The sequence below is a fragment of the Hippoglossus stenolepis genome, chromosome 6 (assembly GCF_022539355.2).
Source record: "Hippoglossus stenolepis isolate QCI-W04-F060 chromosome 6, HSTE1.2, whole genome shotgun sequence".
Lineage (NCBI taxonomy): Eukaryota > Metazoa > Chordata > Actinopteri > Pleuronectiformes > Pleuronectidae > Hippoglossus > Hippoglossus stenolepis.
Window position 1 is genome coordinate 4,970,939 of NC_061488.1, and position 16,944 is coordinate 4,987,882.

The window sequence follows — 16,944 nt, forward strand, 5'->3', positions numbered from 1 at the left end:
GTCTTCAGATCTTCAGAGAAAAGTGTTTAATATGGTGAATAAAATATTTTATCAAACTCCTGATTGTATTAATAAATAGTTTAATACTCAGATGGATAAATGGGAGCTACATGTTTAACAGTTTAAAAGTTATTAAGCAGAAAGTTGAAGATGAGTTTGGCAGCAACATCGACTGAGCTGCGTCAAATCAACAATAAGAGTCAGAATCAGACCGGAAAACGATGCGAGCTGCAAAGTAAAAGTTTCGAAAATGTTTCTTCTTTCTCATCCATGGAGAAAAAGCGGGGATAACGTTACATGTGGTAAATCTCACTTTGAGATCATCCATCATTATCAGTAATGTACAAATTATACGTTTTATGTTGGTGAAACTTTCATCAAGGGTGGACGCTTTTATTTTGTAAATGCTGTCCGGAACTCATTATGAAACCACGTCAGTCAGACTCCGGTCACTGTCTGTCCTCTGTCTGTCCGTCTCGTGCGTAATGGCACAGTCCCAGTCTGCAGGATGGGGAGCAGCCAGTCGCATCTCCTCACTCACTGAGCTCTGAGAAGTGGACACGAGGAGAATTTTAACACATGAAAGCATCATGGTCACCTTGGATTAAAAAGCTATTTATTTTTTCCACCTGAAAACAGAGAATAAAGAAGTCGGGATGAACAGAGACGGAGATAAAGGTGCAAAAACTGCGCTCCGGAGCCAAAAACAACCGAGGACGCAGCAGCAGGTTTTGTTGCAGAAGAGGAAGAAAGATGCTCAGATTGCCTCCTGCTCCAATAAGGAGAAACAGTCAGGTCTCTGTGAACCAGGGAAGGAGGTGAAAACTGCGGGAGTGCAGGTAAAGCGTGCGGGGAAAGTGTCATCCAGTGCCGCAGCAGAGTGCCAGAGGAGCCCCGGCGCGCAGAGGAAACTCTCCGACGCCAGCAACGCTTCCGAGGACCTGAGCAAAGACTCCGGCTGCGTCTCCGGGAAACTCTCCTCCTCCGACAGCAGCTCAGAGATATCCGACTGCCCCTCGGAGGGCATCAAGCAGGACTCTCCAAGCAGCGACAACGAATTAAGCTGGATAGACGGGAGAGCTTATGAGAATCCGAACAAATCGTGCGCAAAGGCAGCCAGGGTGTCCTGCGCCCTGCAGCCCGATGCTGCCGGAGGGGGCCTCACTTTGTTCAACTCCCCGGGGACGTTTATGGAGCTGATAATGGGGGAGACAACCGAGGACCTGGTCAGGGAGGTGGAGGATTTACGATCAGAGAACGAGTATCTGAAAGTAGGTTTGGTTTAATTATTCTTTATTCCGTTTCTTTAATACAATTTTTTTGTTTTTTATTTGTTTGCATGATCTCCAGGTGTCATGGGTCTAAATTTCCACTTAGATCCATATTGGTTTTGCTTCTTTATGAAGTCTATGTGAGTCCCAGTGCAGGACCTTCCAGACTCTGAGCACCAGAGCTGATTTTCTGTAAATGACCCTGTCAGTCTTCATTAGTGTCTGCAGGAGAAGTGAGAGGAAGATCTCATGTAAGAATCAAAAGTCAAGAGTCTGTGCTCACTTCAATAATCAATGTCATTCATCGTTTTTCACATCAAAACTGCTAAAGAGATAAATCGGCTCCTTTGTGGCAAAATGTCCCATCGTTCCACCCAGTGTTGTGTAAATCTGTTTGGTAGATTTTGTGTAATCCTGCTGACAAACAACCTAAACAACCAACCAACCGTCTGACCAATCGACCAACTGACCGACCGATGGATGGTCGGTTGGACGGTCGGTCCGATGCTATCTGTTCCCTACACATGCCTGATTTTCATAAAGATCCATGGATTATTATCTGGGAAATTGGTGATTGGTTCCTGGATCTGACCCTTTATCCAGATCTGGGCCAAAATATAACGGCTCCTCTCTTTGCCCATGTGTCATCCGTCCACCAAGTTTCATGGAAATCTATTCAGTATTTTTTTTGCGAAATCCTGCTGACAAACAAACAAACCAATTGACAGAGGTTAAAAAAAAGACAAACATAACCTCCTAGCCTGCAGTTGGCAAACTACAGATGTAAGAACATTATTTTCAAAGAACAAAGAACAAAGATTTATCTTTATTTTATAACAGTTTGTTATTTGTGTCCATAACATTCTCTGTTGTTCAGGCCGACCTTGATTCTGGGGGCTTGTGTATGAGCTGGATCTCATCTCAGAGACAAGTTGTTTTTAAGACTTTATTCTGCTCACGAAAAACAAAAAGTGATGAGTGATGAGACCCGGAACAGGACACAGGATGAAATCAGGAAACTGTCCTGCAGACTAATTCAATCAGACCGAAGCCTCAGACTCCAGCTTCTACTTATGAGATCAAATCAGGCAAATCTCAGCTGATCTCTGTGACGTATAATACATGATGTATGTATAAGTAAATTTTTAGCCATTTTCCTATTTCCTAGTGCATTTTAAAGCACCACTTAAGTTCCATTAACTATAACATCTATACTTTGATAAACATGATTAGGGCCCGAACACCATTTAGAAATTCAGAGATACATTTTATAATTTGCTCTCAGATTTTTCAGAGCCTGGGCATCATAAACTTTGCACACAGACCCTGTAGTGCAGAAAATATGTATTTCCCAGGAATCAGGCAGTCCCGTCTGCTAACATGGAGGAGGCGCAGCCAGCCAGCAGGGGGCGATTGAGACGATTAGGCTTCATTTTATGGGAGCAGTAATAACAAACATCTTTATATACAGTTTACACTTCATGCGAAGACTAGAAACTGTAAGAGCTGAGCTGCTAAAGCTCACTAATCACCAAGAAGATTATGTTTTCACCAGTGTTTGTTTGCCTGTTTGTTGGTCAACAGGATTACACCAGAGCCGCTGAACCGATTTCCATTAGATTTTGTAGAGAGCTCGGTTAGGACCCAAGGAAGAACCCATTATGGTAACTAGTAAGTAAGTGGAATACACTGCAGCCGTTTCCAAACATGAACTCGGGAGAATGTGCCTTTCACACACAAACAACACAGCAGGAGATTTTCTGCCAAGACGCGTTCACAGCAACACAGAAATCTCCAGAGGGTCACGTGATGGTGGAGCAGCCGGCAGAGGCAACGTATGCATTCTTCTGGGGAGATCACGTGTTTTTGTTGACAGCAGATCAACACCAGCATCGGCTCTTATCACCACAAACTCTCTTGACATCTTTCGTCGGTGTCTTCTTCATGTGTGGCACCACTTTTTTATTATTGTTTATTATTTTGTTTTCAATTTTGTGTCTGTCACGTATTAGAATCGTCCCCAACACACCAAGTGTTGTGTTTTTACATGAACTCCTCCGGACTTTCTCCAAAGTTTTTACGACAGGAGGTTGGTCGGCGAAACTGCGGACACAGGCTATTACTCGGACATTTGCGTTCTCACATACTACCCTCCGGAGAATGTCCGGAGATTATCCGGAGTTCAGTGCATCACTGACAGCAGCTTTTTTTTTATATGTACAAACCAGCTAAAACTAGATGATGCTATTTATTCAGAAATTCTCGTCTGGTTTCCGTCCAGTCGCTCTGCAAAAGCTGAAGCTTAACTAAATATAACGATTTTCTGCCAACACAAGGGGTTTAAGTTTAAATCTGAGATTTTGGGCCAGTTAATTTTGCCTTTTGGCTCAAATTCTGGATGTGATCCAAATGTTACTTGATACCATGGACACTCAACATAGATATAACCCTGCTGTTGTTTGATTTATGTCAAGTCAAGTCAGGTCAGTGGCTCGGCACTGAGGGTTCGCTGGTGGGCCTTCACCTTAATTAAAACTTTGTAGTTCTTCAAACCCAAAATTATATTTCTTTATTTGTGTCCCAGGATGAGGTGGAGGAGCTTCGCTGTGAGATGCTGGAAATGCGCGACATGTTCCAGGAGGAGGAGGTGTACCAGCTGCAGGAGCTGCGGCTGCAGCTGGAGCAGGCTAACAAGTCGTGTCGCATCCTGCAGTACCGCCTCCGCAAGGCCGAGCGCCGCAGCATCCGGGTGGCTCAGACGGGACAGGTGGACGGGGAGCTGGTCAGGAGCCTGGAGCACGACATCAGGGTGGGGAGCCTACTCCTTCTGTGCGTGTGTGTGTGTGTGTGTGTGTGTGTGTGTGTGTGGTGTGTGTGGTCTTGTTAAAACTCACCCACCACCATTAGTGAAAGCTCTTTTTGGGAAATCGTTGAATCACTGCCGTTCCAGTTGCCTGAATCACTCTTCATCCCACTGAACTCTTTCACATTTCAGTGCTCGTCTTGCTCACACACACTGACGGACTGTAATCATTTGACAGAAACCCTGACTCACCAGTCTTTGCTGTGCTGTAAACTGCAGCTCCCTGCTGTTTGCTCACACCGCAAATATGTCATTAGGTCAAAATGTCTCCATCATGCATCCTGTTTATATTTTTAACACACGATGGTGTAATTATGTGGTGGGCTGTTCTCCATGAGTAAGGAACATTAAGGCCCATTACTCTTCATCAGCATCACGGCAGGTCACTCGCTCCCCCTGTAAAAACGAGACTGTGCAGTGGCAGCCAGACTCTGTATTGTGGTGTTTGATTCCCAGCAGCCTCAGCTTCACCCCCTCATCCACACATGTGGCGAATTCCTGTCGCAAGCATTTCCTTGTGAAGTTTCTCCGCTTCAGGCAAACCACACACTGCAGTCCCAAAATAATGCTCACGAGTACAACCAGGACTAAAAGGTTTTCTCACTGCCTGTTGCAAAGCTCTCGATTATCTCGCGCCCCTATACATCAGTGATCACCTGATCCTGTATTCTGCCCCAGGTCACGTAGGTCTTCCTCACAACAACTCCCCTCAATCCCCTTTCTCCTCTAAGAGCTAAAGGGGACGAGCTTTTCTCCTTCGCTGCCCCTAAGCTCTGGAACTCTGGATCTCCTGTCCCACATCCCGCTATCGATAACTTTAAATCTAATTTAAAAACCCAGCTTTTTAATCAGCCTGATTCTGTCTTATGATTCTACTTATGTCCCTCTCGTTATCTCGTTGGACCTCTTTCACTGTTTTTACTTTCCATTTATCCACTTATTTAGTTTTTCCTTTGCCGTGGCTCAACGTGTTATAGAAATCTATAAGTAACAGACTTGATTACTGGGCACAGTGATGCCCAAGAGGCACAAAATGATCCATCAAAAAGACAGAAATACTATAAGGAGAAGTAAAATGACCAAAGAGACAAAAAACAACCACAAAGAGACATGTTTTCTGCCTCTTTCAATCTTTGGGTCCTGCTCTTCTTTGGGGGGAGTGGGAGCCGGTTTACATATAATGATAATGTCTTTTTTTAATAATACTTCTCAAAGCCACAAGTAAAAACACATAAAAATGACATAAAAACACAGCCATAAAAGAATAAAAACACATAACGCATGACAGAAATTTAAGAATGACCACCTATTACAAAAATAAGGTTTAGAATTAGGTAAAATCAGGGAATTAATTACGCTAAAAAAGGTTTTAGGAGCTTTGATTTAAAGGGAGCTACTGACTTTTTCCTCTTATTTCAAACTCTGCCCCCCCAACAGAACATGAGACCATTTTCTCCTAACTGGTCCATGAATGGAGCCACAGTAACCCAATCTTTGCTTTGCCTACAGGTGGCAAAGAGCGTATCCCTGCGCTTGTACAACGAGCTGGAGGCGGTGAAGAAGAACAATTCCCAGTTGGAGTGGGACAATGAGACGCTCCGAGAGAGGACACAGGAGCTGGAAGTGGCCAAGCAGGTTTTACAGGCCGAGGTGGAGAAAACCAGAGAGGTACGACATTTTAAGATTATTAAAACCAGTGGAAATTTAGTTTTTCATGTCGTTAATTCACTTGGACGATTGAGCTTCAATGGAGAAGAAGTTGAACGTTGAAAGCTGTTTTCACATTCATGCACAAATTGGGCAATATGGCAAAAAGTCTTGTCGACCACTTAAAGCTCTTTACAGTACAAACCACATTCCCCCATTCACACAGCACCACTATCCACACACAACCATATAGGGGGCTATTTGGGGTTTAAGGAATCCAGGGATCAAACCGACAACCCGCTCCACGTCCTGGTCTGAGCAGGATTTTGCAACATCACAATTGTTGGTCCAGTATGTGTTGGTCCAGGATGTGTTGGTCCAGGATGTGTTGGTCCAGGATGTGTTGGTCCAGGATGTGTTGGTCCAGGATGCATCAAAGATGAGTGTGAAGTGAAAACCTAGACTGAGAATGAACTTTTCACTGAAATCATCTATTCATCTGTTGCATATTCATAGATTTTCAAGTTTTTCACAGATAGTTTGAAAAATTAAGTAAAACCATAAAGACTTCAGGCTTAAAAATAAAAACACTGTTTAAAAACAACCTCCTAAAAGCCTGAGGGTTTTCTGAAGAGCTGAGAGAATCACCAACGTTTACAAAAACTTTCATTCTCAGCCTCCGAAGCAGTTAAGAATGGAATGAAAACATTTGGCCTCCATAATAAATCATTGCCATATTTTAATAGTCAATAAAACTCTGCTGTAAGCTGCTTCAATATCGTTCCCGTCGCTTAGTCTGTCCACCATTGTCTGAAACGCTACATTAAAAACTTTTTTGCAGGCTAAGAGTTTTATGTGCGAAAGACAGAAAGTATTGTTCAGGATTTCTAAAGTCCTCACTCAAGTTAAGTCTTAAGTAAGAGACCGTTTTGATACCACACAGAATTCAGCTTTAAGTACAGTTTTAAACATGTCTGGGGGGGATGGTAAATAAAACCTTTATAGAAACTCAAGCTTCCACCACTAACACGCCCCACAAACCATCATCCCTCTGGTCAGGAATCCTCCTCTTAGTTTCCCCCAACACAGCTGCACCCATCCCAGCCAGTTGTCGCCCCTGATGTCAGGTGACACATGACCCTGGTGCAGATCGGTGATCTGAGCGCGGGGCTCGGCCTGCAGCTGCCCTGTGCCGGGGCGGGGGAGAAGGAGCCTGGTATGCTGAGGCCTGAACTCCAGGCATAGCTGATCTCAGCTGAGAGGACGGAGAAAAGGGAGAGATGCTGCGAGAGATTACAGAAATAGTCTCTCTCTCTCTTTTCTGTCGTCTATCAAGCGAGGCTAAATCTGGATCGCTGTGTCTTATGGCCTTCATATAGACGGGCGTTGGTGCTCCGACATACTGACCTACTACAGTCACCGCTCTGACTTTCATCAGACTGCACTGATTCTCAGTCCACCTTTCATTCCCGCGGTGCCGGCCGTGCACTGAAGTGACACGTATTCGGTTTAATCCTGGATTCTGTGCCTTGGCATGCGCTCAATCTGGTCCACTCATGGGAGACAGCTGCTCGCCTGTGTGATCCCAGCAGGAAAATCCACTTAGATTACCTAATCCAGGAGCACAAAACACAGGGGAGGTAGACGTGAAGGAGGATGAGAGTTTCAGAGACTCACACGGCTGCTGGACTGTCCATGACCCTGCGAGTGATAACACAACACTGTCTGCTCCTCGTGCAGCTCATCACATTTCAGCTCGCAGTTTATCCACAAACAAACCCACTGACCTTGAGTTGAAGAGAGAGTAACCCTCGTGTTGGCTGCTTCCAGCCCGACTATAAGATGACTATTATTAACACTGACTTCCTGTCTAGTGTCTAAGATTGGGACAATGGCGCCAGGCAGAGGCTGACATTCTTCTCATACTCAGACTTACAAATAAACTCGATTAGGGAAACCTTGGTGTGTTGGATCAAGTACAAATAAATAGATAAAAATGTAGTCAAGTAAAAGTATCACATTCACTTTTCTACTTGAGTAAAAGTAATCGCTTTTAAATATACTTTACATACTATTTAACTATTAAAAGTAAAAGTATTAGTATATTGACTATTCCCTAAAGTAACTGTCCACTACATCATTATATCTAAGTGGTGGCTTCTTCTCCCTGCCTGTTCTGATTGGATCAGTGGTTCAATTCCCCTCACGTTATTAATAACTTATACAAATATATAAAAACAATATGAGCAGTGTCAAATTTAAAATATGAAAGTTAAAATTTATGTAAATGTATAAAATGTATATAGAGCTTTTCCAGTCTCATCGACTTCACAGTACAAGTCACATTTACTCTTTCACACACACGTTCATTCGGTTCTTCTGTGTGCAGCTCTTTTCCATCATACATCATTCACACACTGGCAGCACAGCCGTCAGGGGAAATGTGGGGTTCAGTGTCTCGCCCACTTCGGCATGCACACAGGGGATCAAACTACCGATGACCCGCTCTACCTCCTGAGCCACAGATGAACCTGATAAACTGTTACTGTGAAAGTTTTGGGCCAAAATAATGTTTGTGCTGAACCTTGAATAAAACTCTTTGTCATGTTTTTATCCATCAGAACTCTGTGAAGAAGAAAAGCATCAGATCCACTAAAGCCGAGAGGAGGATCTCTCAAGCAATTGAGGTTTGATTTGTTCATAAACCATCTTTGATTTAAAATATCACGTGTTGCAGTATTGTTTTTGACTGACTGTGATCACTGTTTGATTCCTAAAGGATGACAGCGCTGATCTCAGGTGCCAACTCCACTTTGCCAAAGAGGAATTGGCTCTCATGTGCAAGAAGCTCACCAAACTGGTGTCAGAGAGCGAGGGCATGCGCGAGGAGCTGGCCAAATACCACTCGGCCTTCGGCGATGTAAGCGTCGCCCAATCACCTGAGGGCAAACACAACTCCGCCCACGCCAGGGAGGCAGAGGTCAAAGTTCACCTGAAGCTGGTGGAGGAGGAGGCCACACTCCTGAGCCGGCGCATCGTGGAACTGGAGGTGGAGAATCGTGGGCTGAGAGCGGAAATGAGCGACTTGAGAGAGAAAAGTGGAGGAGATGGAGGAGGGGGAGGAGGAGGAGGAGGGGAAGAGGAAGAAGAACAGAATCGGGATGTTTTGGAGGAAAAAGTGGGGGCTTCTACGTCATCGCAAGACAGAGCGGAAAGGGAGAGAAGTTTGAAAATGGGATTCAATGTTTACGAGCAGGAACCAGAAGGAGGTCTGGAAACATCTCTGCTGTGCAACCAAACCCAAAGTGAGGGGATGATCGCTGCTTGTCATGTGACTCGAGAGGGTCCAGTCGGTGGAGAGTGGGACCCTTCAGACGGTCAGGAGGGCGACCACTACAATAAAACTGACAGAGGTCTGAAAGGAATGACGGTGAAAGACTATGAAGCTCTTCTCGCTCTCAGAGACCATTCCTGCATTCTGAGTTCAGCCATACAGCTCCTGACAGCACCACCCAAAAATGGGCGTTGTTCATCTCTGACAGACGTGGACTCGAACGGTAAGGCCCAGAAGATCTTCCTCCCAGGACCTTTGAATGAGGCCTTGGAGCTTCTGCGGGACATGCTGTTGTCTTTCACCGGGAGAATGGAGACGCTTTTAACAGGAGAGGATTCCGGCAGAAACTCTATTTGCAAGGACGGACATGTTTGGGATTCCTACTCTTTCTCCTCTCTCTCTGGAGACTGTGCAGATCCTGACGAGGTCGGTCACAACATGAGAGAGTCAACAAGTAAACAGGAACATGTTGAAGACCTCCGCACCTCAGAGGTCAAGGAGAGAGCAACACGACGAGGATGCTCGGCTCAGTGGGACCTCCTCCACAGCTGCAGGGACCCCAAAATGCAGCTTTCACTACAGATTCTGTGGATCCTCCATCAGTGGTGTCAGGTTAAAGGACCCGACCTGGAGGGAAAAGAGGTAAATAATGACTCTCAATATGGTGCATTCCACCGCCAAGGCCCCACAGCCCCTTTATGAACCCAGAGATTCAGTTTATTGTCATATATACAAAATTGAGGAGCTGGAAAAAGTGACGATTTGTCTTTTTTGATTAAAAAAATCGTATAAATCTTGAATCGCACTCAACAGCTCGACCCAAACTTTTCTCAGTAGATCGTAGATCAGTAGATTGATCTGTTTTGGAGCTCACACCCCCGCAAAGACCTAACAGTCCCCTTATGAAATCACATTTAAATCCACTAGATCCAGATTTTTTGGGGGATCTGCACCAGATAGCACACACTCATAGAGTGGAGGAGAAATCTGCTGCTTTGTCCTGATCCGCCTCAAAATGTGTCATCTTTGCATCAAACGTTGTGTAAATCCGTTCAGTACTTTTTGCCTAATCCTGCTGACTAACAATCAAACCAACCAACCAACCAACCAACCAACCAACCAACCAGCCAACAAACTAAACAACCAACAACCAACTAACCAGAATGTCACTCAGTACAGCCAATACCTCCGACAGTCCCCTTAACTTCAGTCAAGCTGCACCAGATTTCTCACACTCATAGATATCAGTCCCCTAAACATGGCAACATTTTTTTTCATCAAGATTCACGAATTGTTCTCTGAGAAATCAATGAAAATGATGAAAAACACCAAATCTCTCAATGTTAAAGAAGTGAAAAAACATTCCTGGATCCGCCCACTGATCCAGATCCGCACCAAAATGTAATGAGTTATTTCCTGACCCATACTTGATTGCTTCACCAAGTTTTATGGAAATCCGCCCTGTACTTTTTGAGTAATCCTAACTAACAAACAGATAAACAGACAAAACATAACTTCCTTGGCGGTGGTAAATCATTGAGCTCATTACAACAGACAACAAACTCCAAACTGATTAAATCAGCCGATGTCATGTTTTGTCAGAGATAAGGTTCATCTTTGGAATATCTAAATATATCTGGGTTGTGTTTTTTGTATTCAGGGTAAAGAAAGAGCCGTGTCTGTGCTGCGGGGGCTGTTGCAGGAGCTCAGTGCAGAGCTCCAGGATGAGCGGATTGAATTCGACAGCGGAGCCAAGGCCACGCAGGGCCAGGCAGCCGAGGTAAGGATGGTGTTTACCCTTCAGGCACGTGCCCCCGCTGTGTGTTGGGCTGTGTGTGGGTCCTGCTGATGATCCGTCTCCTTGGCCGCGCGTCCTCCTCACACTCGGTCCAACAGGCATCATGAGGAGACTCGTGCCAGAGTATTTAGGCTAATCTCTCGTAGGAGCTCGGGCCAAACAGGACAGTCATGTTCAAATCTGCTGCATGAAAACCCTAAACAGATTCTCTGCAGCGTCCAGACAGACCAGAGTCACTGGGTCCACCTGCTCGGTCAAACACGGACACACAGAGAGACAGTTTTAATGTGCACGAGATAAGAAATGTAATCTCACATTTGAGTTGTTGCCACTGGCCCTTTGCACAGCGTGACTCAAGATCTGCAGATTTATTTCTTTAAAAGGTTGTTTTTCCTTCTTACTCTGACTGGACTGTAATCCTTCTTTCTCTCAGAGGAACTTTCAGTTTGCCCTCATCATCTCCTCCTCTTAGATGAAAATTTAAAAGGTCATGAAAGTTACTATTCATGGTGAGGGGAACGTTAATGTCTGTACTTAATTTCATGGCAATCCGTCCAATTTATATTGAGCGAGTCTGGATCAAAGTAACAGAACTAATGAGGCTCAAACCTCTGAGAAATAACACGATTTACAAGTTTTCTTCTCCTTGTGTCTCCTCTCTTTGCTCAGAGGGCCGTCAGTGGCATCTTTGATGATGAACGTCCCTGTGAAGCCGACAGGTCAGTGTTTTCTCTATCTGGTCCATCTTGTTTTTGTAGACATTGAAGTCGAGGCTCATGTGTCTCCTGCTGTTTTCACAGGATCTGCAGCTCTAAAGAGAAAAGACTGAGGCGGCAGTTTTCTCCACGCGGCCCCAAGAGCAAGAACTGGTGCTATCTGAGCCAGGAGGTCGCCCAGCTGGACCGAGAGGACCCCGTTAAGACGTGGGACCATCCAATCATGCCGCTTAGCTTCCCTGATCTTGATTTTGAGCAGATGTCCATGGAGAGGAGCCACACTGCCCCGGAGAAGTCGGCGTTCCGCATCTACTACAGCCCGCCGTCTGCTCGCAGAGTCCAGCTGGCTCAGCTGAAGCAAAGCCCCGTCGCAGACAGAGAGTCGGACAACACTTCCTCTCCCTGGTGCACGCCGCCGACCTCCTTCTCTGCGCTCTGTCTGGGCTCATCTGCCAACTTGAGCGACGACGTGAAGGAGATGACGGCCAGCTGGAGGCAGGCAGCTCACGGCGGTCCACAGGAGAAGAGAGGGAGATTAGCGGGGCGGTGGGTGGACATGGCCTGCTCGGGCACTCAGACCTACATGAAGCCAAAGATGGTGAGTGTTGGTCTGCAGACCGATGGCCCCCAGGGGCCGGTCGCTGTGAGGAGCAGCCCCTCTCGAGTCCTGAGCCCCTCCTTGGTCTCGGTCCGCTCTCATTACATCTCCACCTCGCTGGACGGAGTACCAGGTCGAGTCGAGAGGAACAGAACCTCCACCTCTTCACCTAAACTCTACCGGAGACACTCGTCTTCTTCAACCCACACTCTGAGTTCTTCCTCCTCCACCTCCTCTGTGTCCACCTCGAGAGACCGAGCTCTGTGGAACCAGAACCATCAAAGCGCCTCTGGCCTCAACTGGACCAGACAAAGCAGTCAGAGACAGAGCACAGGACAGAGCCACAGCTCCCTGAGCAGCGCCAAGCCTCCCACCAAATCTGCAGGCGCCAACCGTTACGGCCTGGTCACAGAGTTCCTGCGCAGGGTGAGCGGCCGCGCTGAGAAACCAGTGACGGTGTCAGGACCGAAGACAAAGAACGGGCTGAAGAACCTGGAACGCGTTCCCTCGACGAGGCCTCCGGCCGCCTCGCTGCACAGGGCCGACAGCGTGACGAGGATCGTCAACCAGAGGTTCATGAAGCAGCGAGAGGAGGCTGGAAAGGTCCAGAGGGACGAGAGAGGCAGCAGCTTGAACCCCAGCTTGAGACGCAGCGGCAGTGCAGAGGTGAGGGAATCCAAAATAAAAACATGTCTGACTACATGAGGAGTCAGATTTATGTTCAATCATCAGTTTCTTTTCTCTCATTGTTCATCAGAGGAGCAAAGTGTGTGGGGCCAATATTGTATGATGATTATTTATCTGTATCTACGGATTCTCTTACACATTAATAAATCTTATTATGCATACACAGAGATTGATACATAGTTAAAAAACTCTCCACACACACACACACACACAACAACAACAACAAAAAACAACTAATTTCAAGAGCTAGAAGTGACTATTTAAAAAAAAATTGTGAAATGATTAATTGATTCTCAAACTAGTTGCGACTAGATCCAAATTGATTAATTGACAACCTGTCGCAGCTCGTTACAGATCCGTCATCATCTGATATTCAATCTGCTTCCACTCTGTCTCCGCTCAGGACGGAAACTACGACTGCAGCTCCAGCAGCACTCTGACCTTCTGCTTCTCTCGTCCGTCTCGCTGCGCCCAGAGACAAACGTCAAGCCAGAGCAAGCTCCACCGACACAGACTCTCGCCGCCAGTGAGCGCGGCCGCAGGCTCCAACTGTGAGTGAGGAGGCGAGGAGGCACAGCGGCGGCTCCACTGACACTGACAGCTGAGAGCAGGAAATTCAACATATAATATTTAAATGTAAACCTGCTTCACTGCAGGAGGCTTGAACTGGGAGAGGTGGTGTAGACTGTATGTAGGAGAACCATGAGTATAATGTAAAGTGATACTCGAAAACTCTTCTCTCCTTTTTACAGATCAATCATTATGTCAACAAAAGACAATCTTACAAATATTAAATATTCCTTAATGATTAAAATTTCAAGCTGACTTTTGCACTTATATGGTGAATTAATTTTATATTATCTTTATGTTGTAGAGATAAACGTCATGTTTTACTGAATAAACATCTAAGCTCTAACTCTCGGGTTTTATTTGATCTCCCTTCATGTTTTACGTCTCCGTCTTTACAGTCAAACCTGACTCTGGTTTTATTTAAGCTGTGGAAACGTGTCTACTCAGCACTAATAAGCTGCTTCAGGGGCGTTACGTCACGTGGTTAAAAAAAGAAAAAGTAACCGCGGAGTAGTTAATGAGATGAGATCTCCTCGCCTGTGAGAAGCATGATCCTCCTCCCTCACTCTCTCCCTCTCTTATTATGTGACACTTAAACTCTCACTGTCTCTGAGTGATACCAGCACATTTCACTGCTCCTCTTTGTTTACACCTGGACATCAAGCTTAATGTCTCTGTGGGAGACGGAGGCTCAGATTCTCTAGGAGCAGATCAGCTGACTGGCGGCAGACGGGGGCCTGTGGTCAAGGACAGAGCGGGTCGGGTCACACAATCGCACGGAGTCACGTTTCTGCCCACAACATGTGTTGGTTCTACTGTTACATCTAACACACACACACACACACACGCACACTCAATCACACACACACACACTCACACACATGCAACAATGTGAGCTACTGCCTCTGGTCCATTCACTGTGACCTGGTTTCCCACAATCAGAGAGAAGGTGGGTTCTCACACATACAATAGACCAGTAAAGTAAACAACTCGGCGTCAAGAAATTTCCGTACAGACACAGTTTTCAACACAATCTCTTTAAAGTCTCAATGTTGATTAAAGCACCGGGATGTTAGGGAGGGAAATTGGGAGGAAAGAGCTGCAGAGAAAAGTGTTTCCCAGCTGGAGAAGGACAAAGCTGGAGGTGTGACCCGGAGAGAACACAAAGAGATTTCACTATTATAACACGTTATCTGTGCTCTGACACTCACACACACAGCTTTGTTCCAATCTCACAGGGAGGGAACAGATTCTCTTAGGTATGTTCTACAGTTTAGATAGATAGATAGATAGATAGATAGATAGATAGATGGAGAGATAGATAGATAGATAGATAAGAGATAGATAGATAGATAGATAGATAGATAGATGGATAGATAGATAGATAGATAGATAGATAGATAGAAAGAAAGTTAGATATAGTAGGAAGAGTAAAAGTCATCATGGCGCCTCCCTGTGGAGAGAAGTGTGCCACACAGCATCTGGTCCCCCATCAGTTGTGTCTCTAAACAAACAGCTGATCTCAGACTCTCCTGTGAACATGAGGTGAGTCCAGCACCATCAAAGATCCTCGCTTTACTTCTTCTTCTAAAAAAAATGTTGGGAAGATGTTTCACTAGAAGAGGAAAAGCTGAGCTGAACAGAAGTGAAACATGAGCTGAGATCCTCTATGATTTTGTATTATTTTTGAATGGGATTCATTTAAGTTGCTTTGTTCAATACAACCACTGCACGTGTATTATATACAGGACAGATGTTAATTAAAGGTGAATAAATGAAATCCTGACTAATCAATGTTCCACAAGCAAAGTGTTGTTGAGATTTAATTTAACTCGCTGTTTGATTTGCAATATTTTGCATTTCATATATTTGATATTCTTTGTCACATTTATTAATTTGTGTAAGTTACTGTTGTTGGCAATGTTTGGATTTTACAAAGAACTATTTGTTTTTTAAATTTACTTCCTAATTTTAGGAAAATGTGTCAAGAAGTACAAGATAATTGTTTTTAATGATAAATGTTGAATGTTTCTCATGTTTCTCATAATTTGAAGTGAATCTGTCTCATCTTCCTCCACCGCTGCACAGTCTGCAGTAAGTTGCAGGACCGACAGTGGCCACAGGAGGCGCTGCAGCCTCTGCCCTCCTCTCTCAGTCAGCTCTGTTCCGTCTTTAACCACATTTGTTGATGCCAAACAGAGGCTGAGAACCCGGAAGTGAAGCTCCGACGGAGGGTAAACAAAGCGCAGCAGACATGGAGTCGGTTTTCTTCAGGTTTCAATCTTATGACTTCGAGTCTGATCAGAAGTTTCAGGAAGGACTGAAAGTTTTACACGAGTCAAACAACAAGAGAGAGAAAAGTCAACTTCAAGACATGAAACTCTTCTTCTACAACAGGTCACTGCTGCTGCTGTTACATTATATTAGACAAGTATTATAGAGATATTATATCATATAACTTTATATTATATAACATTATATTATATTAGACATGTATTATAGAGATATTATTGTATATTATGCATCTAGTATACATAGAGGAATTATATTATAAATTTGATATAGTATATATAGTATATGTATTTGGGATATTATATTGTATTAGACATGTATTTTATTATATTACACTTATAGAGATATCATATTATATCAGATTATATTATTTTATACATATTATGTATAGATAATATATTGTTGTACATCGAGGAATTATATTATACATGTACTTATTTTATATGCGTGTTATACAAAGGTTTTATATTATGTGTGTATTATATTATACATGTATTCTATTATAAATGTATTATATTGTACATGTTATATTACTCGTTCATTATACTATATTTTACATATATATTATTGTACATGTATTATATTATAATATATTTTACAAGTTTATTCTATGTATTACACATACAATCAAAGAGATTAAAAAGCTGAATATATATAAAAGCTTTGTCTATATTAGAGGCATAAAGAGCTGAAAGTATTGAGTGTTGAACAAGACATATGACAAATAGGCACATTTTCTTTTCACCTTTGGGAGGATGTTTTCATGTTTTCACTTTCTACATGTTTGTGGATCTGCTACATGTTTATCCCACCAACTCTCCCTCTCGGTCGTCACCAGGTTTGTTGAGCCCATCGACCGAACGAGCTACAAACAGTGGAGCTCTGCTTCTCCTCCTGTGACACAGACGGAGCAGGAGACGCCTTCAGATTCAGACTCTGATCTCAGCAACAACCAGGTCGTTCAAACGTCCGCAGAGTCGGAGGTGAGCCAGCTTTCCTTTGCCGAGGTGATGCGCCTGGTTCAGGAGGGGAAGGAGGTGCCAGGAGCAAAACAACTGGACATAAAACCGTGCAACCAGAGTGCAACTCCTTCTCAGATGGAGAGGAGACTGAAACCCTGGGAAACTTCAGCTTCAGCCTCCAAATGACCTTCACCTCTTTACAGAAC

General features: G+C 44.4%; 1 protein-coding gene across 1 annotated transcript; it reads left to right on the forward strand.

Moving 5' to 3' along the window:
* Positions 1-446: 446 nt before the first annotated feature.
* On the forward strand, positions 447-13,824 carry LOC118111512. Its single transcript, XM_035160169.2, has 9 exons — positions 447-1,271; positions 3,856-4,080; positions 5,644-5,802; positions 8,403-8,468; positions 8,561-9,757; positions 10,776-10,895; positions 11,583-11,632; positions 11,714-12,893; positions 13,318-13,824. Exons 1-9 carry the CDS (start codon positions 657-659, stop codon positions 13,471-13,473), a joined length of 3,768 nt encoding a protein of 1,255 aa, XP_035016060.2. The 5' UTR covers positions 447-656; the 3' UTR covers positions 13,474-13,824.
* Positions 13,825-16,944: the final 3,120 nt, after the last annotated feature.